The following is a 22641-nucleotide window of genomic DNA, read 5'->3' as shown; positions in this document are numbered from 1 at the left end:
AGATGATTGCATAATCTGGGAATTTAAACATAGAAATTCATACATGAGTGTGGCATTGTTGTCAAGGCATAACGTTACTGTTCAACCCTCATTGCTGAGGTGGTGATGAGTCAGATTAAAATGCTCCAGTGTATGTGGAGAAGGTATTCCTGATGTGCTGATGGGTGGGTAGGTAGCTGCAGGTTTTTGACCCAATGACAAGTGAAGGAACAGGGTCAAAAACCTGCAAGTTGGCATGGTGTGTCCATTAGAAGGGACTTCATGGGTGGTGGCAGTGTTTCCATATGCCCTGTTACCTTTTTCCTACCAATAATGAGAGTCAGGAGCTTGCGAGATGTTGTTGAAGGGAACCTTGGTGAGTTCTGACACATGACCTTATTGAGGAAAACCACTACAGCATGGTGTACTAATTGAGGAGGGTGGAATGCCTATCAGGTGTGCTACCTTGTCCTAGATGGTGTTGATAGAGCCAATCCAATATAAATTCCTCATGTTAATAGGCATGTCTTTTATTATCTGAGTGTGTAGAAGCTTTAGAAACTATGGCATTGATATATACGTGGGGGGAGGGGGATTTGTGGTGATCTGTGGTTATATGATTCTGTTATCATAGACTAAGTCCTTGATGAACTGCACCATAGGACAAATATTAAATAAGTAAAGACAACGCTGGAATACTCCAAGGCAAAATTATACAGGAAAGAGTTAATCTTTCACATCCATGACCTTTCATCAGAATCATTCCTCCTCCCCTCTTCACCTTCTGAGAAAGATCAACGGCCTGAAGCATTCTGACTCTCCAAATGCTGCCTGACCTGAGTATATCAAACATGTCGTCTTTCGCAAATTTTTGCTTTTTAATTATTAAATCTGGGACTTGAGTTTTGCTAATAGTTCTACACATCAGAGGTTGTTAGCAACTTATAAAAGTAATTTGGATGAGGTATTTTTGTGCATGCAATAAATTTGCAATGATTTTGGATTTGTAACTTTAAATACACAAATATAGCAAAAAAGTCAAGATTACAAATTACCATCCTCATAAAACTGAAAATTACTTTTCTTTCATTCCTATAAGTCATCCCAGTAACCAACACCGCCCCACCCTCCCACTCCGAGTTGGTTGTCGAAGTGTCCTTAGTGTGAATTTAGTTAAGCGTTCACTATTGAATTGAATGTGCTATTTAAGAGGAGACTCCAGTTCAAAGTACTGCGAATGCTAGTTGTGAATTGGCCACTCATAGCTGCGGGTTCAATTACATGGTTTCTCACCCCAATGGAACAATTACTTAAATAATCATCAGTTTGATCACCTTATTTGAGATAAACTGCAGAATTAGTCTACCCTCTTACAAGTCACTAAACCTTAGGGCTTTTGCAAGAGCATACACATGGGACACAGAAGTCTTTGACTGCTGATCCTGCTACCCACGTGTTGCAAATAAGCTGATACTGAAAAGATCCATAACTTTAATGGATGAACATGAGAAGATGGGACTTTACTCCACCTTAAAATCAGATTATCACCATTTCGTAACGTCTCTCGCTAAGGAACAAGACTATGGCAAGAGAAGGTGCTTGGTGTCCTGGGTTATCAATTACAGACATCTGTTCAAACAGCTCAAGTTTGATTTGGTCTGAATTTACAGGAGGGAGAAAAAAGCCATTAGACTGTATTGGTTAAAACACCAACTGTTTTACCCATTTGTGCTGATAATAATTGGAATAAACTAGAGTGGTCACTGATCTTATTTTCTCCAGAAAATGGGAACTCAGTCAGATTCAATCATTTTTTAAAAAAAAATTTCTTAAGCACTGCAATACTCTAATCCTATCCAGATCACTTCAATATTAAAAGAGCACACCAATTTCTGAACCTGAAGATGGAAGTATAAAACAAGATGCTGCCCTACCAACTTGAGTTTTGGTTGATTCAATTTAAGACCTTTCTCAAGTATTTGTAAACACCATTATACATTAAGGTGATTTTAAACCCAATTCACATTAATACAGATAGCTTTCTAACTATGAGAAACAGTCTGTGATTGGAGGAGTAGTTCCTCTGACTCTGGCTGCATCAGTTTCGATGCATTTGGACTTCAGGTTTTTTGGCCCATAAAGTAAGAGTTAGCATGATCTTTTGAGGCTAGTTGCTGATACATTTTACTGGTGGTGATATACGGATTCTCCTTCTGATGCCGAGTATCAGAAAGGTCCTTATGGCAGAATTGGATCTCCTTGCGCATACTGTTCTGGGCTGCCAAGTATCTCAACTGCCGATTTAGTTTGTAAAGTTTAATCCTCTCCTCTTCTGCTACAGGGTCATCAAGAATTCCATCCCACCGCAGAGATTCATTTACGGAGGTAGCAAGTTGGTCGATGGAGCAAATAGAGGATGCTTCGGTGTGATCTCTGTTATCTCCATCAGATTTATCACTGTTTTCCATAGGTTCTGGACATGGCTTTGTATCCCCTTGATTAGATGATGTTTCAATGCTTGGAGGTGCCGTAGAAGCATGCAGTTTGTTGCTTTTCCCACGTTTATGAGCTAGAGAGACAAGGAAATATTAGCTGCATGGCAGTGGTTGATTAAAAAGAAACAGTATTTTGAGGAGTTCGATTTATCAGGTAGATTGCTGGAAGCAAGCCCAGTCTACAGGTTTAAGAAAGCACTAAAATGATTTAGGGTGAAGACTTACTAATGTTAAAAGAATCAGGCTATTACAATATCTCTGAACTCCTTTTTTCATTGGATTTGGAATAGATTGTTGTCATAGGTGAATTTTATCTGCTGATACTTTATAATTAAGATTTAGCTTCTGGTCTGAATATCAATATGACAGATAAAATCAGGAAATAGGCATGTTGAGTCTCGCTGGATGAATTTGCACAATACTATTACTCAATTGTTTACAATATTGCAATTATTAAAAACAGCAAACAAAAGCTTGAAAACACGCACCGCCAGGCTCAAGGACAACTTCTATCCTTCTGTTATTAGACTCTTGAATGGACCCCTTGCACGATAAAGATGAATGCTTGATCTTTTAATCTACCTTGTCATGGCCCTTGGCACCTTATTTGTCTAGCTGCACTGTATTTTCTCTAACTGTAACACTATATTCTGCATTCTGTTATTGCTTTTCCCTTTGTACTACCTCGCTGTACTTATGTTTGGGATGATTTGTCTGGATGGCATGCAAACAAAGTTTTTCATTGCATCTCAGTACATATGACAAAAGTAAACCAATTACCAATATAAGACAGATTTTGTGCTACTATGTTGCCATTTTAACTTGCATATTTCCTTGATTTCTCTCATTCATGCAAACCTTTATCATCTAAATCCTGATGGAAAAGTAAACAAGCAACCTGTTTTAATTCCCTCCTAACACTCGTCTGAATTTCTTAAGATGTTTGTGAATGGTAACTCCTCTTATGGACAGCTGAGTGTGTCCCTAGATTGCATTTAAGTCGGGCGCTTTCTGCAATGGGGGATTTGTGGGTGTGAAACAAATCGTAATATTTTACAGTGCAAGGCAGGTGTTCATCATGTAGAAGAATATTATATAAAAGGTAAAAGTTTATAAAATGTAACTGAGATTGAACTTAATCCTCTAACTCACCCCTGATCTTAACAGCTCGACTGCCATATACAAAAGATTTTGACCTGAGATGCCACATAAACCCTGCAGTTTTGCAAATACCTGCATCATCCCCAGATACCCAAGAATAATCATTACTATTCCAGTCATCAGGGCTGTTCTGTTTCACAGTTTCTAATCACAGAGTGCCATCTACTGGAATTCGTGGAAACATTCCATTTCAGCTCATCTACTAAGAAATTGGCTGAGTTGCAACAATATTACCTTTTTGTAAGGGTGGTGCTGCTCTTACCATTCAATAATAAGCAGAATTTGATTGTGGAATTTGTGCTCTAAAATGGACGAACTCTTCAGGCAACTGGGGCGTTTTCCCACAGTGCAGTGCTAGCTCTGCCACGACAGTGAGCAGAAATCTTGCTAAAACAGACGTTAAAGTTCATATGTACACGCCTTGCCATTATCCTGTTTCTGTGGAAACCTGCACAGAGCCTGGGGCAAGTAAGTCATCACTATGAGAATACATCTAGACCTGCCTGGACTTCGTGTTAATGTCTTATTTGCTCAGCACAATTTAAGTAGATGTAGCAAAATAAATGAGCTTTACTAGGTTGCAACATGAAACATGTCAAACGTATACAGAGGCATGCAAAAGTTTGAGCACCCCTGGTCAAAATTTCTGTTACTGTGAATAGCCTAAGCGAGAAAAGGTGACCTGGTTTCCAAAAGGCAAGTTAAGATGACACATTTCTTTAATATTTTAAGCAAGATTACTTTTTTATTTCCACCTTTTACAGTTTCAAAATAACAAGAAAGGAAAAGGGCCCGAAGCAAAAGTTTGGGCACCCTGCATGGTCAGTACTTAATAACGCCCCCTTTGGCAAGTATCACAGCTTGTAAATGCTTTCTGTAGCCAGCTAAGAGTCTTTCAATTCTTGTTGGGGAATTTTCACATATCCTTCCTTGGCAAAAGGCTTCTAGTTCTGTGATATTCTTGGGCCGTCTTGCATGCCACTGCTCTTTTGAGGTCTATCCACAGATTTTTGATGATGTTTAGGTCGGGGGATTGTGAGGGCCATGCAAAACCTTCAGCTTGTGCCTCTTGAGGTAGTCCATTGTGGATTTTGAGGTGTGTTTAGGATCGTTATCCTGTTGTAGAAGCCATCCTCTCTTTCATCTTCAGCTTTTTTTACATATGGTGTGATGTTTGCTTCCAGAATTTTCTGGTATTTAATTGAATTCATTCTTTCCTCTACCAGTGAAATGTTCTCCGTGCCACTGGCTGCAACACAAGCCCAAGCATGATCGATCCACCCCTGTGCTTAAAAGTTGGACAGGTGTTCTTTTCATGAAATTCTGCACCCTTTTTTCTCCAAACATACCTCTGCTCATTGTGGTCAAAAGTTCTGCTTTAACCTCATCAGTCCAACAGGACTTGTTTCCAAAATGCATCAGGCTTGTTTAGATGTCCTTTGCAAACTTCTGTCGCTGAATTTTGTGGTGAGGACGCAGGAAAGGTTTTCTTCTGATGGACTCTTCCATGAAGATCATATTTGTGCATGGTGTCGCTGCACAGTAGAGCAGTGCACCACCACTCCAGACTCTGCTCAATCTTCCTGAAGGTCTTTTTGCAGTCAAACAGGGGTTTTGATTTGCCTTTCTAGCAATCCTACAAGCAGTTCTCTCAAAGTTTTTCTGGTCTTCCAGACCTCAACTTGACCTCTACCGTTCCTGTAACTGCCATTTCTTAATTACATTATGAACTGAGGAAACAGCTACCTGAAAACGCTTTTGCTATCTTCTTATAGCCTTCTCCTGCTTTGTTGGCATCATTTATTTTAGTTTTCAGAGTGCTAGGCAGCTGCTTACAGAAACACATAGCTGCTGATTGTTGGGACAAGGTTTGAGGAGTCAGGGTATTTATAAAGTTTTGAAATTTGCATTACCTGGCCTTTCCTAATGATAACTGTGAACAAGCCATAGCCCTAATAAGCTAATGAAGGTCTGAGATTCTTGGTAAAAGTTATCTGAGAGCTCAAATCTCTTGAGGTGCCCAAACTTTTGCATGGTGCTCCCTTTCCTTTTTTCACTCTAAAAATTGTACAAAACAAAAATAATACACTAATCTTGCTTAGAATGTTGAAAAGAATGTTTCATCTTTAATTTTGACTTTTGGAAATCAGTTCATCTTCTACTCACTTAACTATTCACAGTAACAGAAATTTTGACCAGGGGTGCCCAAACTTTTGCATGCCATTGTAAAAGTGAATGTACAAATTAGAAGCAAGAGAAGGGGTTTCAGCCCTGCAAGTACGCTATGCCATTCAAGAAGATTATGGCAGATTTGTATCCTCAACTCTGTGTTCCTGCCTACCCCCAGTAACCTTTCTAACCCTACCTTAAAAACACGGCATGGACTGGTTTGGCCGAAGGGCCTGTGTCTGTGCTGTACTGCTTTATAATTCTATGACTCAGAGGCTCTGCTTCCAGTGTCCTTTGAAGAGAAATTCAAAGACTCATGACCTTCCGAGAGAAAAAAATTCACAACCTCTGTTCAAGTAAAGGTGACTCTTTATTTGTGAACTTTGACACCCCCACCCTCCAGCTCTAGATTCTCAACCCAAAGGAGAAATGTCCTTTCCATTTTCACCTTATCAAGACCCCTCCGGATCCTACTGGTTGTCCAACACCACCAAAAGTGGCCAGGCTTTGTTGTGGGAAGAATGCAGTCGGAAAATTATACCAAATAGTTGCAAAATACGAGATACCATGGGACTGGGGGAAGGTGAAAGCTGTGGGAAGACAGCAGTGTGGATAGTCTGGAGAAACTCAGCTTATTTCCTTTGAACAAAGATGTTTGAAAGGAGATTCAACAGAGCTGTTAAACTCAAGAATGGTTCAGATGTAGTGTGCACTTGTTGAAGAAAGGAAATTCAGATATCATGGATGTAGTATGATTGGTAAATAAATCAGGGAGAACATAATGCTTTTTTAATACGATGTGTGCTCAGGATTTGCAATCCTTAGTGAGGTGTTGAAGAGCTGATTGTAATTTTCAAAAGGGGATTGGATAAATACTTGAAGGAGAAATGTTTTTTCAAGAACATGAGTAAAAAACAGAGGGAGAGGATTTAACCAAACATTTTCAAAAAACTGGGACGGGGTGGTGGCCTGAGTGGGTTTCTTCTGCACTTTGCCATTCTGTATTACAGAGCTTGCAGCAGTGTGGAAAGCTACGTCAGTGGCAGTTTCTGCTTGAGCCACTAAAGTATCACTAAGAGGAAGTATAGTAAAAGTTACACGTCAGAGAAATAAGAAGCAAAATCTAAAACATGGGCCAAAACTGGAAACAACCAGCTGGCATCCAAGAGAAAGTGGACGGGCACTTTGGATGGTTGGGGGCTCCTCGCTGACACTGACTTGATAGGAGCTGCACCTTTGATGGCCTGTTCCGTGATTTTAGGGCTGGAAGATCCACTGTTCTTAGCCAGTCTCTTTTTCTATTGCAGAACATTTGCAAATTTTCTACCTCTCCAATTTTCTTGCCTCTTTTTAAGCCCATCACCCTTCACTATTTACCTGTTCTTTCTTTGTCTTTTAATTTTGTTAATAATTCTTTCTAATAGATGCTAGAGATAATTTGTTACATCAGCCAAATGATCGTTCCAAAGCCGCTGCTTGCTTGGTTGGTATTTTCCTTGAAATATAGTATATATTTCCCTCATAGTCCCTCTCTTTGCTCCTTTTCTTGTTCTACAACACTGAAGAAGTGTGCTTCCATCTGTTCTCAGCTGAGGTGCTGTTTTTGTTACAGGCACTGGTAGTTGTCTGTCTCAAAGACAGAGTTGTAAATACTGTTTAGCACTCTAATAGCTTGTATATTTTATATTTTTGCAAATTTGACACATATATTCAGAAATTTCCTTTCATATGCTACATTTAATGTTGCACAGTGTTTTTTTAACAACCTGTGAACTGGTGCTGGTCTCCAGAAGCATCTCCCCAGTCCAACTGATATTGGATAGGTAGGTAAATACATATAAATTTTAAAGTAAACTTTAAAAGATTGGCAAATTTCTTAGATTTCCCTCTGGAACAGAATTTCTCCAAGTCCCAAACAGCTCATTGTTTACATCCTGATCCATTACAGCTCTGGTTTGGGTCTTCCAATAACAGGATGGGAAATGTGGGCAAATGTAAGCTGGAGCCAGGGGCCAGAAAGATGGGCAGATGAGTGGCCGGAGCTGGGAACATGGGCAGGTGTGCGGCTGGAAGCAGGGACCGGGAATGTGGGCGAGGTGTGTGGCTCGAGCTTGGGTTGGAAAGATGAGCACGTGTATGGCAGAGCCTGGGACTGGGAAGTGCTGGAAATGTGGACAGTTGTTGCGGATGAAGGCAGGGGCGGGGAACATGGGCAGTTGTGCAGGGGAGGACACAGGGTGGGAGCTGGAGAACAGTGTGTGCACAGGAGGGTGGGTCAGGAAGGAGAGTATGTGTCCAAGGGCTCCTGTGAAACCTACTGCATATTGAAAGGCCTGGACAGAGTGGACATGGAGAGGATGTTTCCAGTAATGGGAGAGTCTAGGACCAGAGGGCACAGCTGCAGAATAAAAGGACGTTCCTTTAGAACAGAGATGAGGAGGAATTTCTTTAGCCAGAGGGTGATGAATCTGTGGAATTCATTGCCACAGACGGCTGTGGAGACCAAGTCACTGGGTATATTTAAAGTGGAGGTTGATAGGTTCTTGATTAGTAAGGGTGTCAAAGGATACAGGGAGAAGGCAGGAGGATGGAGTTGAGAGGGAAAAATAAATCAGCCGTGATTGAATGGCAGAGCAGACCTGATGGGCTGAATGGCCTAATTCTGCACATATGTCTTGTGGTCTGTCCCAAGCCCACACATGTATGTTTTTGTGAAAATGATGTACTGATATCTGCTCTCCCTCAATATTACCAGAGAGATCAAGCCTATTTTTCAAAAAGAAGTGACCATGGTTTCTTCATTTCAAAGGTTTGCCCTAAAATTTTCAATTTCAACAGAAATAAAAAAAAATTGTTATTGTTAACTGCACTGAATAGGCTGAATTTAGGATTATTGAATAACACCCCAGTGTGTGCACTTTCATTTATTTTCAACCTTACCTGCACAAATCTAGAAGTGGAAAAAAGACAAAAATGGCCGCAGCCTTAAAAGATATCCATGCAAGTTTAGGAAGGTAGCTAGCCAGTCTGTGGCATTCAAAAGGCTGAATGTTTCAGGTCACCACAGAGCAGTACCAAACCAAAACTGATGTCAAGCTATATTGGACAAATGACAAGCTGGTACCTTTTTAGATATTACTCAAAATTGGGAAGAAAGCCAGAGAGGTGGAAATGTTTAGGGAGAGAACTCAAGACTTAGGACCTTGGCAGCTGGAGGCCTAGCTGTTAGAGAAGGAGTCATTAAATTCAGTAATGATCAAGAGGCCAGAACTAAAGGTGAGCAGGTATCAGGAAGTTAAAGGGCTGCTGGCAATTACAGACAGGGAGGAGAAATATCATAGAGGAATTTGAAAACAATGGTTTCAAATTTATAATCAAGGTGTTGTTTACCTAGGAGTGAATGCAAGTCAGCCAGCAAAAGTGGGAATGAGGTTTGGTGCAAGTTAGTACGTGGCAGAGTTTTAGACGACCCTGAGTCTAGAGAAAGTAAAACATAAGAAGCCACTTAATAGAGTATTAGAATAAATAAGTCTATAGAAACGGAGAGTTTCAGCAGCAGGTGACCTTAACCAGGGTTTAGAACGAGTGGAATGGGGGTCTAGGGTAGGGTATGGGTGGGGTGGGGTGGGGTTAGGGTAGGGTAGGGTGGGTGGGGTGGGGTTAGGGTAGGGTAGGGTGGGGTGGGGTGGGGTTAGGGTAGTGGGGTGTGTGTGTGGGGGGGGGGGGTTCATATCCTTATTCAAATGTTATTCATCCTACCCATTACAGTCTCATCTGAGGTTGATGGCGTACTTGAAGAATTTCTTCTAGTTTTACGGGAATTATTCTTTTCCTTCACTCCCTTTTTCTTAATTTTCTTCTTCACTGCCGAATCACCAGTCAAATTCGTGGATGACTTAGCCTTGTGCCTGCTGGGCGGTATATTGCCTTCCATCCTCAGCTCGCAGCCTTTCCTAACCCAAGCTGTGGCATCAGTTTAGTTCTGGAACTTTTATAAGTTTCCAGAATAACACACGTCTTCTGGGGCTGTGGGTAAACAAGAAAAAGCTTCCATGCACGTTGGCTGGCTCTCGAAGCCCAGCAACAATTGACTACTAACTTTGGTTAAAACTTCTCTGCTTCGACGAACCTGGGTTTCGACCTTTCAGATTCTTCATGGATTATATTCAATGCAATATCATCTGGTTTGCTCTGTTCTTAAATGCAGAGCAGCAGGCTGCTTATTACTATTTCATGTGCAGTTTAGTTAATATATTTTGTCTCTTTTCCTTCCTCTGCCGACCTGCGTTAACGTCTCCCTCCAGCCCAGGCACAAGGCTTAGGGTCCACTTGCTCCCAGTGACGCGTTACCATGGCGACGCCGCTCTACCCCCTTCCCAAAAGCGACGCACCCGCGCCAGAAAAAAAAGTCCATCAAAACAAAAATCAACAAATAATTAAAACACGGTTTCAGAATTTAAGAGACAGTAGATTATACTTCTATCCTGGTCACGATTATGTCTATAGTTTGTTTCTTACTTTTTTTTTCCTGTTGTGGCTCACAGGTCGGGTATCACTCCGCGACAGTACAGCGGCTTGTGCAGCAGCTCATCTACCCGAGGGAGAGGGTACCCGTTAAACATTTCATTCTTCGTTACCCTGGGGGCAGGGAGGCAACGAAGGACAATTGATGCAGCAAGCCCGATGTCAAAGTAAAAATTACGCGTGGCCGTGTTGGGGATGATATTTGGAAGCGGAGCTGATGTGTGGCGTGGAGCCGGAAGCCGGCTGAGGGAATGTTGACGGGGACGGGACGGGACGGCGGGGATGCAGCGGGAGCTGAGCGACGCCGAGCTGCTGGCCGCAGAGCCCGAGTGCAGCAGCGAGCCCGGTACGTCGCGCCTCACCCGGCGATGCTCTCTCCGACAAGCCGCCCGTGGCTTTTCTGTTAAAATAAGGGGATGTCACCGAAGACAGGGATTTCTAGTCAGTGGGGGCCCGGGGTAATGGGAGGACAGGCAGGAGAGTGCGGCCGGTCAGAAATGAAATGCCCCAGGTATTGATCCACCAGGGCTCCATGTGATAGAAGCAGGATACCTTTCTTCTAGAACTTAAATCCTTTTGCAGTTGAAAGCCAATGTACAATTTTCCTTCCTGGTTGCTTACTGTACAATGACTTTCAGTGATGCATGTACACAGCCTCCCTGAATACCAACGACTTGTAAACTCATTCCCACTCCCCCCCCCCCACATTTAACAATTACCCTGCTTTTCTACTTTTTCTTTCAAAGGGAACTCGTATTTGTCCACATTAGCAATGGTTGCTATAGAATGGTGAGGCAAGCTCCCCCTGCTTTCTTGCTGGGAGTAAACAATTAGCATCTGTGGAGAGAAGAAATAGCGTTAGTGTTACAGGTTGGTGACCTTTCATGAGAAAAGGCCAGTTTTTGGTACAAAGTGGAAAGGCTGGTTAATTGAAATTGTCGAGTGCTGAAAAAGTGCCTTGTGGAATATGCCATATATCCAGCATGTTCAGTTTTTTTTTTAAATTTCCAATTACTCAGCAGTTGAGCTTACATGGCCCTTTTGTGGAAAGGATTCCAAAGGTTCCCTCCCCTCAGTGAGGAAATTCCTTCTTCACCTAGTCTTGAATAGCTGACTTTCAGTTTTGACTTTTGGTTCCATATGTCTCTGACAAGTCCTGTAAGAGTTATCAATGAGATTGTCTCATTCTTCTAAAATCAGGAGAATGTAGACCCTGAGGTTAAGGATCTTCTGCCCTTCACCACCACCACCCCCCCCCAATCCCAATCCCATGAATCATTCTGGTGAATCTTTATTCTACTGTTATACTGTCACCCTTGCAAGTATATCCTTCATTAGGGAGAATGCAATACTCCAGGTGCTGTTTCACAAGGCCTCTATGTAGTTGAAATAGGATATCTTTATTTTAGAACATAAATCCTTTTGCAGTAAAGGCCAACATTCTGGTAGCTCACTGTACATCGACTTTCAGTGATTCATGTACACGGATATCCAAGCCTTCCTAAATACAAATGGCTTTTAAACTCTCATTATTTACAAAAATACTCTGCTTTTGTACTTTTTCTATCAAAGAGATGTTTGGCACTGTCTTAGGTGAGATCAGCAAAACTTAGGATACAGTCATCTATTGTGGGCTTGGACCATGGAGGAATGCTCTGTTAACTGCTGTACCTTGAGGTGGCTAGAGCCACCCAGAATTAGGTACAGCTATATCATGCAAGGAAAAAAAACGATGTCATTAACTTTCATTGATCCAGCACTTTTTGAGGTCATAAGCAAGTTTGCTGCCAATGAAGTACTGCATTTGTGAAACATTGTCAGTGCAGTGAAGTAGAGAAATGCTGCAGCCGAAATATTTTGTATTTCTTTACGACACAGAATGAGGCCATTCAGTCCACTAAGGCTGTCAGCTCACAGAGCACCAGAAATCAGGATTGAATGTAGGTGACTGAAGCTCTACTAGCTGCATCATTGTACTGTAATTGTATAGCAAGATCCCACAAAAACCATCAAGATAAATGACTTGACAATCTGTTCCAGTGGTGTTGTTTCAATGGTAAATGTTGGTTAATTGGCACCAGAGGAATGCATTCAAGGTGTTTGGATTACAGTAACAAAGCATTCACTATTGTTGATTTTATGTATCATAATACCTGTAATAGGCAATTATAAACTTGGTTTTCTTCAGAAAAGTTGGCTGTACTTCATAATTGCCAATGAATGAGGCAGAGGCTGGCATTGAAATGCAGTAGGCCAAACAAGCTTATTTAGCAGAATGTAAAATGTTGGAAATGTGAGGTTTTGTACGTTAGAATAACTAACATTTTAATTTGAAAATATGTGATGAGAAGTGTTTTCTGAAGAATATCTAATGTTGTTTTGTCAAATTGCTGAATTCCAGAAGGGACTGAGCTATGTGAAGGAGATGACCACACCTTGAGCAAATCTAGTGAGTCTGAGTCTGACCAAACTGGCCATGGAACAGATAAAGCTGCCTGCAGGTTACTTCATGTATTTAATATTATTGATTTAATGGCCTAGATATTCCAGTCCATCAGCGAAGAGCAGTGCTCACCAGCGACATTGAGGAAACCTGTCCGCAAAGAATCAGTGGGCACAATATTGTGAATTTTCCCTTTTTCAGTGTGAGCTGCTGTCTGGTACAACAACAGCGACATCACTGAAAAAAATGGACAGTGCTCCCTGAAAAATTCTCACACCCACCGAACAAAAAAGTGAAAAAACCTACTATGTTTAAAATAATAATTTTACATATTTTATATGAGGGCAAATAAAGATTTGGGCATAAATCAGGATTAAACTGGCATCTGAAACATCATGGACTTTAAAAAGGATTGTTTTGGAATTGGACCCCTCATCACCTGCTCTTAATGTGCACACAAAATATCAAGGCCAGAGATGTGCTACAACAATAATTAGGCCTAAGTACTTAGTTGCATGCCATTCTTCAAGACGTAATAATCTTAACAGCAAGAATGTCACATCAATAATTCTATGTTGATTGCTTTGGGAAAGACTGCCCCCTGTGGAGGAGAGAGGAATCACTGATTTAAAAAAAAAACTGCAGGAGGAACTCAGGAAGCATCTTCCAGCAGTATGCTTTTTGCCCCAGATCCCAGCATGTACAGTCTCGTGTGTCTCCAGGAATCACTAACACATACTTATGGGCTTGTGCATTTTAACAGTCTACGTGCCTAATTCAAAGTGATGGTGGGAAGCATTGACAGTCGTGCTGTCATTACAGCTGCAAATTAATAGCCATTATCTTGGCTAATCCTTGCAGTGTGTTATGATAACTAGCAATTTAGCTTGGAGTTGTTGTTTGTATTTGTAGTTTACCTGAATCAGTATCTAATCATTCTATTCTTTGAGTCTTGTAAGATCTTGGTGGTGGTTTCACTTAGCATAATGCTGTCTTTTGTAGTCTTTGTGAAATTATTTCTTTAGGGTGAATGTAGTGTTTTGTTGACACTAAATTCACCCTTATAATTTTCTTATAATTTAATCAGCCAATGTAAAATTCATTTTCACTAACCACATTTCAAGGTATTTTCATCTAAATTTTAGTGGGCTGTTACTTGTATTTCCTCTTAAGTTAAAAGGAGCTCTTTGCTTAACTTTGTCCATGCTCTGCATTGAGAACTTTTGCCAAAAAAGTCTTATTTTTTCCACAGTGGACATGAGCAATCTTCCATTCAGCTGTCTCTGTCAGGGAATAGAACTGATTCACAGTGTGAAGGCAGCAGCATCAAAAGGAGAAGGCAGGACAATAGGATCCCACTGGAACGGTTTGATCGAAAGTACCTGAGTGTCACAGACCTGAGTCGACAGGCTTGGTGTGAGCAGCAGGTGGTCTATGGGATGGAACTGCCGCACATTCAACAACTACGTGATGAGGTACCAGTTGTGAAAACTGGTAGCAGCATTCATCTGGCAAGAGGTACCCTATCAGACTCCAGGGAACAGGCCCCAGTATTGCAATGAAATAAGCTAAGATGCAGAACTGAAACCACAATTCCAAATGTGGTGCTTTTCAGGTCTCAACCCCTTTAGAAACCAATAATGTCAAATAGGGGGAAATCAAAATAAGCTGTTGAGTGCAGGGATTATTTTTGTGCACCTCCTGAAAACCAGCTCAGGAGCACCCTCTAAAGGGCAGATTGACTAAATGTCTGCCTGGTGGATCAGGAAAATACAGGGGTTGGTAATGTCTCCAGAATAATCAAAAGAGATGTAAAATAAATTTAAGAATTGGAATGGAGCAGAGGAATAAAATACTGCTGTAAGGGAAGCTTTCACTAGCTCTACTAAATTGATTGTATTCAACCTTTTCAAAAATTCTAGCCTCAGATTTAGAAATTTCACTTAATTTTAAAGTTTATTGGTACATGATTAAGATGTATGATGATTGCAGAAAATAAAAGCTCATGATATAGAAGATAACATATTGGCATGGATAGAATCTTGTCTGGCTACTTGGAATCTGGTTGAAAAGGTGTAAGGAGGGGTGTGCGACGAAGGTTGGTGCTGGGACCTCAATTTTTAGAGTTCATATAAATGACTGATGAATGGACTGGAGAAATGGTCACTAAATTTGCTGATAACACAATGCTGAGATGGAAAGTAAGTTGTGAAGATGCCATGGTGAGGCATAAAAGGATGTTAGATAAGTGGACAAAGATTTGGCATAATGTGGGAAAATGTGTAATTGTCTATTTCAGCAGGAAAAAAATTTTAAAAAGCATATTATTTAAATGGCAAGAAATTGCAGAGCTTGGAACTGCAGAGGGGTTTGGCTGTCATAGTGCATGATTCACAGAAAAACCTAGCATGCAGTTACAGCAAGGAATTGGGAAAGCTAACGGTGCTATAGATTATTGTTCATGGAATTGAATACAAAAGCAGGGAGGTTATGCTTCAGTTATATTGCTGAGACCATATTTTGAGTACTGTGTACAATAACAGTCTTATTTAAGGATGTTAATTCCTTTGGAAGCAGTTCAGAGAAGACTTACTCAACTAATACCTAAAATGGGTGAATTGTCTTGTGAGGAATGGTTGGATATGGGAGGTTCGTATCCACTGGAGTTTAGGAGAATGAGAAGAAATTTGATTGAAATATTTAGGACCCTGAGGGCTCTTGATAAAGTGGACATGTTTCCTCCTGTAGAAGAATTTAAAGCTGGGAGTTGCAGTTTGAGATGGAGATGAAGCAAAACTTGATAAGCAAGGGCTTGAAAGTTATCACAGGTAGATGAGAATATGGAGTTGAGGTTACAATTGGATCAGCATGATCTTATGAAATGGTGGACCAGGCTTACGGGACCATCAGGACGACTCCTTTGCATGTTCATATACTTGTCATTGGTTTGATAATTGTGTGGTATGGTGCAGCCAAATCCAACCCGGACACACCTGCATTTTCTGGTAGGGAAACTAAATGGTAATTAAGTGTAGGTCCCTGGCTGGTATATTGCCTGAGATGGCCTAATTCAGCATCAAAAGCTTTACAATTTATGTCTGAATAAACCACTATTTATCTATTTTTAACTGATGCTGTGGAATATGCACAGATGCTGTTGAGGGATGACAGTGTGATTAAACCAGCAGTTCCCATGAAAACCTGGCATCTCTTTATTGCTAAATGGGGCATGGTAAGATTGAATTTTACCTCAAAGTCAACCCTTTTCAAAGATTTAGTGACAGGTTTAAAGCTGACGATTTTTGTCCAGCTTATTTCATATAGGTATCACATTACACTATACAGTGTTGCATTGAATGGATTGTGTTCTTAAAAAAAAGTTAATTTCTCTCTGTTTTGCTTTAGAGTTGGAGATCCAGGACGTTGTCCCAATAAATATAGAGAGCCAGGAAGATAGTTGGGGTGTTAAGCTGCTTAATTTTCTCTCAATGATCCAGTTCTTGCAGACAGGTATGTAAAAGATATTGACAGGTTGTTAAATAAAAGGCACTAAAGGTAGGGAACTTGAATTTCAGCAAAAAAAAATTAATGTGATAAATGTATTATTTTTCTTGGCAAAGCATCTTCAGCTTGGATGTTTGGTTCCTAACTTTTTCTGCAGCATCACCGATTTTTCTGACTTAGTGGATGAAAATTGATTTCCATTTTAAAACGTTGCTTTGCTGGTCTCTTCAGGATGTGGATGGCCCGTTTAAGGGCAAGGTGCTCCACTTGTAATCTCAGCTGAGAATTGACACATTCAAGCTGAAAGCCAGTTGGATTTGGGCAGTAAGTCATGTTGGACTAAAAATCTTTAGCAGATAGCCTGATAATTCCATGAAGTAATTTGGTTGTGCATTTTACAGGGGAGTGTGTCCGAGAGCTGCCTGTGTTTGGAGAACTGGAGGGGATTTTCCTGGTTGGTGTGATTGATGAGCTGTGCTATAATTCCAGTGGTGAACTGGAATTGCACGAACTGAAAACTCGTGGTCAACCAACATTACCCCGTGCAGCCCAGAGGAAGAGCTATCATTTACAAGTGAGTGAGTAGGGCAAGAATCACTTGAAATGTATTAATTTTGCACCAACTTACTTTTGATTAGCGTATTCCCATCCATTATTTGCATTACTTTTAATATTTCAGAAGAAGTGATTGGTCATTCCCAGATTTTGTTGGGCAGACACATCCAACTGCATTGGTAAAGTGTACATCACAGGTTAGATTTTATACCATCCTAACATGGATCTTTTGTGCTTTAGAGTAAATCTAAAGTGCATACTGGAGGGGAATTTTCAGATACTTTTCTGGGCGGCTTATTTAACAGTACAATCTCCTCTGGGTCAGAAGATTTTGGGTTCAAGCCATCAATCGGGTCTAAAATGCACAAATCCGGTACAGAAACATGGTATACTGCACTGCTGGAAGTGTCATCTTTCAAATGTCAAACTGAGGCACCTTCTTCTTGAATCAATGGTTCAATTGGATATTAAATATGTTAAGAATATCTTCAAAACAAAGCAATTTTCTTTTATGTTTATGTCTATCTTTAGCTTACCCTTCTATGGTTGCGTTAACGTGTTGGGTGATTCCCAGTTTATGTGGCCTTTGAGAATGACTTAATTTTCCATCACATCGAAGTGCATTCGGTGATATTCCCAAATCAACAAATAGAAAAAGTGTTCTGTTATTTGTTTAGTTATAAATGATCTTATGTCTCTCTCAAGACTTTTTCAAAGATGGCAAGCAATCATCCTGGACCACACTTTTAGGTTTATTAAGAGAATGTATTAATTATACAGTCAACAAGTTATTCTTCAACAATCAAAGTATTGTGCAGAATTTTTATTTAAATCCTTGTAAGGAGCATAATAAGTGTAAATAGTCGATACCTTGGCTATTCTTTCATAGACTAGATACCCAGTTCCTTTAATTTTATAATTGTTTCTTACCTGCAAGAGTTAGTTAACCTACCATATCATTCTGAGAAAATTCAAATCACCTTGATTTAAAAAAAGCACTTAGGTTTACAAACCATAATTTGGTTGCTAGGATTTGTCAGATATAATAAAATATTTAGTTCCATGCTCCACCTTCCTTTCCCATCGATTCCATCATCTGCAGCCATTTGTTGTCTCCACCTATCACCTCCCAGCCTCTGTCACTATTCCCACCCTTCCCTCCTCCATCTGCCTATCACCCCTCCTCACCTGGATCCACCTATTGCTTGCAACCTCTTGTTCCACCCCTTCTCCTCACCTCTTTATGCTGGCTATTCCCCCCTCTATCTTTCAGTCCATATAAAAGGTCTTGACCTAAAATGTTGACTGTTCATTTCCCTCCACAGATGTTGCCTGACTGGCTGAGTTCCCCTAGCAGTTTGTTTGCTAATAAAATAATCATTTGTTACTCAAAAAGATGAACTATTTGCTCTTAATGTATTGTATATGCTTTCAAAGCCTGCAATCATGGAAACCAATTGGGGGAAAAATAGTTTTATTTAAAAATCTCAACATTGGAATAAGATGATTACCAGATTCAAGTGTTGCTTCAGTTTTGTCACACTGACCAACCAATTTCACGCTGCTAATAAGTGGCAAATATCTGTTGCACCTAACTAACAGTTCTCACACACTTTAAAACATCACATCAGCTAATGTTTTAAACATAAGCTATTTAAATATGAGTATTTACTTCCTACCACAGTTATGTTATTTATAAATTGGATGCTCCACAAATTGAATGCCAAAATGTCTTGGCAGATGATTTGGTGGCTGATTCAGTAGAAGTAACATGCTGCTGTTTTTTTCAGTTTATTTCATGTTTCTATGCCACAAAACTAGGGACTACGTAATGATCCCTCGTATGTGATCTGAATGACAAGCAGGTGTTGTCTCTGTGGTACACAGATAGGATAGCTTTGATGTAGTAAATCTAAATCCCTTTTATTACCAGGTCAGTGTATACAAACTTCTCTTTGAGGCTATGATCAAAGGCCAGCTGAACAAAGACACAATCATTCACCATCTTCACTTACAAACAGAGCGGAGCTTTGGTTCAGAGGTCATAGCGTATGCTCAGAAGATAGGATTGTCTGTAAACACATTTGGTGGCCTCTTGGATTTAATATTTTTGAACCTGATGTACACTGAGATCCCCACTGTTGACATCCTGAAGATAGAATACTGTTACCAAGCTGATGCATCTGTAATTGGGACAGAAGTGGTGTGCTTTGAAGAGGAGTGGGTTAAAAAGGAGCTGAAATATTATTGCTCCTTCTGGAAGGGCCAGAGGGAGGCCAAGGGGGTGGATATCGAAGAGGCTTGGAAATGTCGGACGTGCGACTTTGCAGATATTTGTCAGTGGAGAAAGAAGAAAGCTGAAGAAGCCGCAGAGAAGAATCAAGCAAATCATAGAAAATGAAGATGATCAAGTTTGGCCATCAAATTTCTCCTCTGCTGTCAGCCTGCTTTTAGCATGCTAGATGATGAGCTCTCTAACATCCAAATGCCTCTTGATAAATGAAGCACATCATTGCCAGTGATTCATTCCGCTGGCCAGGATACACAGCTGGACAAAATGATCACAAGGAGCCATGCTCACAGCAGAGTGAGTTATAATTAATGGTTTTCTACTGCCTCAGTCCTGTACTCTACATGTAGGGGAGTTCCCAGTGCTGTGGAATTGAAAGCATCTTTACATGTGAAATGCGTTGTGATAATGACAACTTATCTGTTAACAAGTCCATGCATTTTGGACAAATAAGACTACTAGTGGACCAGGTTTGCCAAGAGGCAATATTTCTTGCAGCATCTCTTGAAAGTTTGACCAGATACCATTTTATTCACTGTTATAAAGGAAATGCAATCCTGCATGTTTTTTTGAGTTTTCTGACCACATGTAGTTGATGGGGGGGAAAAAAAAAGACTTGGAGTTTTCTGGCATATTTCACAACCACATGATGTTCCAAAGAACTACTAACTGCTAAAGTTGTTAACTGCGATTATTATTGTGTTGTGACACACAGTTTGTATTTAGCTGAATGTAAGTAGTGACTCAACCAGTGTATTTATTAAAAAGTTTACCAGATTCTTCCATTTCAAAGGCTTTAGGGACTAGAGCTTAATGCTTTGCTATCTGACCGTTCTTACTGGAAGTTTTTAGAATATCCCTCAATGGTCATGGAATTGCAATTGTAAACTACAAAGGGAGTTTGAAGGGAAAATAATAATTCTCAAACTTCACATTCCACTCTTCAATCCTTTTTCCCTATCCCAGCCCCCCTTTAGAAAAAAACTGACTTGTTACGGTATGGTTTCAGGTGCCTTATCCAGGTAACCCTTATTCATAAAGAGACATATTAATGCAAATTGTGACCCTGGATTTCTGCAGGCTTTTCATTGAGTGAAGACATCACATGCATACCCTTGTCTCCCAGTGTCCAAAGATAACCACATGGGGTTGGTAGATAGTACATTCAACTTTCCCTGTGCAGTTGGATGAATCCATTGAGTTATCAGACATGCTGGGACAAAATCTTTTTTTAAAAAAAAATTGCTTTCCATTTTCCTCATTCAGTCTTATAATCATCATGGTGTTTTGGAGTTTTATTCAGGGGTTAGTATTCAACAAAAATGCCTTCAAATTTCCACATCATTTGTGAGCTTCTGATACCAGCAGCAAGAACGAGGGAAAGATTGATCTATGGATTGTTGTACAATTTCTAGAAGATGGCATAAGATCAGCAGACAACATCTTTACAAGTAGGTTGGTTACAGTAGATATAGAGTCTATGGAACAGTGAATGGGAATAAAACGAGGTAAGATGGGGCAGCAGTAATGATGAAAGAGGGAATAATGCAAAGACTGAGCCTTGCAGCTACACCAGCAGGTGTAACATCTCAGAAAGTTGTACAGTTATACATTGGCAGAAACAGCCCATCAGCCCACTGTCCTAGCCAGTCATCATGTACCAATCTGTATTCGTCCCATTTTTCAGCACTTGCCCCTTAGTCTTTATGCCATGGTATTTCAAGAGCTAATCTAAATTCTTCTTAAATCTTAGAGAGTACTTGTTTAACACCACCACCCTCTCAGGCAGTGCATTCCAGACTTCAACCACCTCCAGATGACACAATTCTTCAAGTCTCCTCTAAATCTTCTCCCTCTTATCCTAAACCTATGTCTTCTAGATGTAGACACCTCTGTGATGGGGAAAAGTTTCTCATTATCTACCATATCTATGCCCCTCACACACATCTGAATGCATCTATAAAAAATACATCTCAGTATCCTAAAGGAGAAATAAAGTCTTTACAGTATCTTAAATGGGAAGAAGTATTTCACATGAAACCTAAGAATTGGCCTACTAATATTCCAATGACTAATTTCAGAGCCTTTGACTTGTTGAAGGATAAGCTGCAGTTGATGTTAGATATTACAATCCTGTTTATAAGCTCCAAAAGTTTGTATATAGTCCAGAGCTATTTTTGACAAAATAGCATTTATTGTGCACCATATATTTACTGCAATGAAAATACCCACTACAATTTTAAACTTTAAACAACCCTTGCTGACATTGTGATATTTGAGCAAAAATAATAAAAACTTATGAGTTTGTATAAAAGTGGTATTTTTTTCTCTCTTTAAAGTGCTGACAAATCTGCTTGTAAAGTTTCTATTGATGGCTGTTGTATGTTGAGATTTTTTCCTTTTTGTAATGATTCCTCTGAGCCAGCTGTAAATTTCTTCAGTTTTACCAGTGTTAACATGGAAGGTATACTAGTTTGTTTCATGCAGGACTTCCCTCTTGCTATCAAGTTACATCAACGGCAGGCAAAAATGTGACCACGATTTTCTTAGGCTGTGTAACACATGGAAAATGTCTCACATCCACAACAGTTTCTCCAAATATACACGTTGGCAGACAGAGAAACTCCATAATTGGAGTAATGTACAAATATTCCACAGCACAGCCATATCAAAGTTCACCAGAATGCAGAAAACTGCACATTAGCAGGATAGAAGCACAGTTGACAGGTTTGATACAGTATGAACATTGACAACTGTGTGTAAACACTACTGGCTCATTTCTACATATGATCCATTGTACCTTTGTCTTTAATAGTCATACAGTATGAAAACAGACCCTTTAGGCCACTGAGTCTGTGCTGATCATCAAATGCCCATTTATACTAATCCCATGTTTTTAATCCTCGCCACATTCCCGTCAACTCCTCCCAGATCCTATGACTCACTACACACTAGGGGCAATTTCCAGTGGGCATTAACCTACAACCCATACATCTTTGGGATGTGGGAGGAAACGGGAACATCGGGAGGAAACGGGAACATCAGGAGGAAACCCATGAGGTTACAGGGAGAACATATCAACTTAACATGGTCGGGATGGAGCCCAGCTCTACTGGCTGCAACACTGTGTCACCCTTGCATGGAGTTGGAGGAGAGTTGGGTGGAAGGGCCCATAAAATGGATCTGATGCACTGTAAATGGGAACGAGGGTATTAACAGATTAGTCAAATGGGCAAAATATTAAGAGGAATTGAAAGGGCCTGGAGTAAATGGTCTGCATGATAGAGAAAGGAATGAAGTTAGTAAACACACAGAAGGATGATGGAAATGTGGAACTTCTGTATGAAAGCAAATGATGTAGTGTTGGTTGTTAATTTTTTATCTGAGACTGATAGATCTTTATTAACCAAAGATATGGAATAAAGATTGGGAAGTGAAATTTAGTTACAACTCACCTCTTTGAATGGCTGAACCAGCTCCGGGGGCCAAATGGTCTATGTTCTCTGTCCCAAGAATTCCGG

General features: G+C 40.3%; 2 protein-coding genes across 6 annotated transcripts; one reads left to right on the top strand and one right to left on the bottom strand.

The window, feature by feature from the left end:
* Nucleotides 1-302: 302 nt before the first annotated feature.
* c21h17orf97 (chromosome 21 C17orf97 homolog) lies at nucleotides 303-10182 on the bottom strand. Of its 2 annotated transcripts, none has more exons than XM_052035725.1 (2): nucleotides 9564-10182; nucleotides 303-2548 (listed from the first exon to the last, which is right to left on the bottom strand). In XM_052035725.1, the coding sequence occupies exons 1-2, from the start codon at nucleotides 9736-9738 to the stop codon at nucleotides 2100-2102; spliced, it is 624 nt and encodes a 207-aa protein (XP_051891685.1). In that variant the 5' UTR covers nucleotides 9739-10182; the 3' UTR covers nucleotides 303-2099. The 2 variants fall into 2 exon arrangements, with proteins under 2 accessions (XP_051891685.1, XP_051891686.1); XM_052035726.1 differs by having other exon boundaries at nucleotides 9597-10148.
* Nucleotides 10183-10425: 243 nt separating this feature from the next.
* Nucleotides 10426-21366, top strand: exo5 (exonuclease 5). Of its 4 annotated transcripts, none has more exons than XM_052035588.1 (6): nucleotides 10426-10495; nucleotides 12730-12829; nucleotides 14024-14289; nucleotides 16177-16281; nucleotides 16677-16849; nucleotides 18764-21366. In XM_052035588.1, the coding sequence occupies exons 1-6, from the start codon at nucleotides 10474-10476 to the stop codon at nucleotides 19229-19231; spliced, it is 1134 nt and encodes a 377-aa protein (XP_051891548.1). In that variant the 5' UTR covers nucleotides 10426-10473; the 3' UTR covers nucleotides 19232-21366. The 4 variants fall into 4 exon arrangements, with proteins under 4 accessions (XP_051891548.1, XP_051891547.1, XP_051891550.1 ...); XM_052035587.1 differs by having other exon boundaries at nucleotides 10426-10674; XM_052035590.1 differs by lacking the exon at nucleotides 18764-21366 and adding an exon at nucleotides 16955-17084 and having other exon boundaries at nucleotides 10426-10674.
* Nucleotides 21367-22641: the final 1275 nt, after the last annotated feature.

The sequence above is a fragment of the Pristis pectinata genome, chromosome 21, assembly GCF_009764475.1.
Source record: "Pristis pectinata isolate sPriPec2 chromosome 21, sPriPec2.1.pri, whole genome shotgun sequence".
Lineage (NCBI taxonomy): Eukaryota > Metazoa > Chordata > Chondrichthyes > Rhinopristiformes > Pristidae > Pristis > Pristis pectinata.
The sequence above is the reverse complement of the archived record's forward strand: the minus strand, read 5'-3'. Positions and strand labels throughout refer to the sequence as shown.

Bases quoted from the DNA above. Each gene is read 5' to 3' on its own strand.
- c21h17orf97 (XM_052035725.1), bottom strand. From the start codon at position 9,738: ATGGAAGGCAATATACCGCCCAGCAGGCACAAGGCTAAGTCATCCACG. The intron at 2,549-9,563 runs GTAGGATGAATA...TTGTCTCTCTAG, and splicing joins CTCAGATGAGACTGTAATGG to CTCATAAACGTGGGAAAAGC.
- exo5 (XM_052035587.1), top strand. From the start codon at position 10,611: ATGCAGCGGGAGCTGAGCGACGCCGAGCTGCTGGCCGCAGAGCCCGAG. The intron at 10,675-12,729 runs GTACGTCGCGCC...GCTGAATTCCAG, and splicing joins CGAGTGCAGCAGCGAGCCCG to AAGGGACTGAGCTATGTGAA. The intron at 16,282-16,676 runs GTATGTAAAAGA...TGCATTTTACAG, and splicing joins GATCCAGTTCTTGCAGACAG to GGGAGTGTGTCCGAGAGCTG.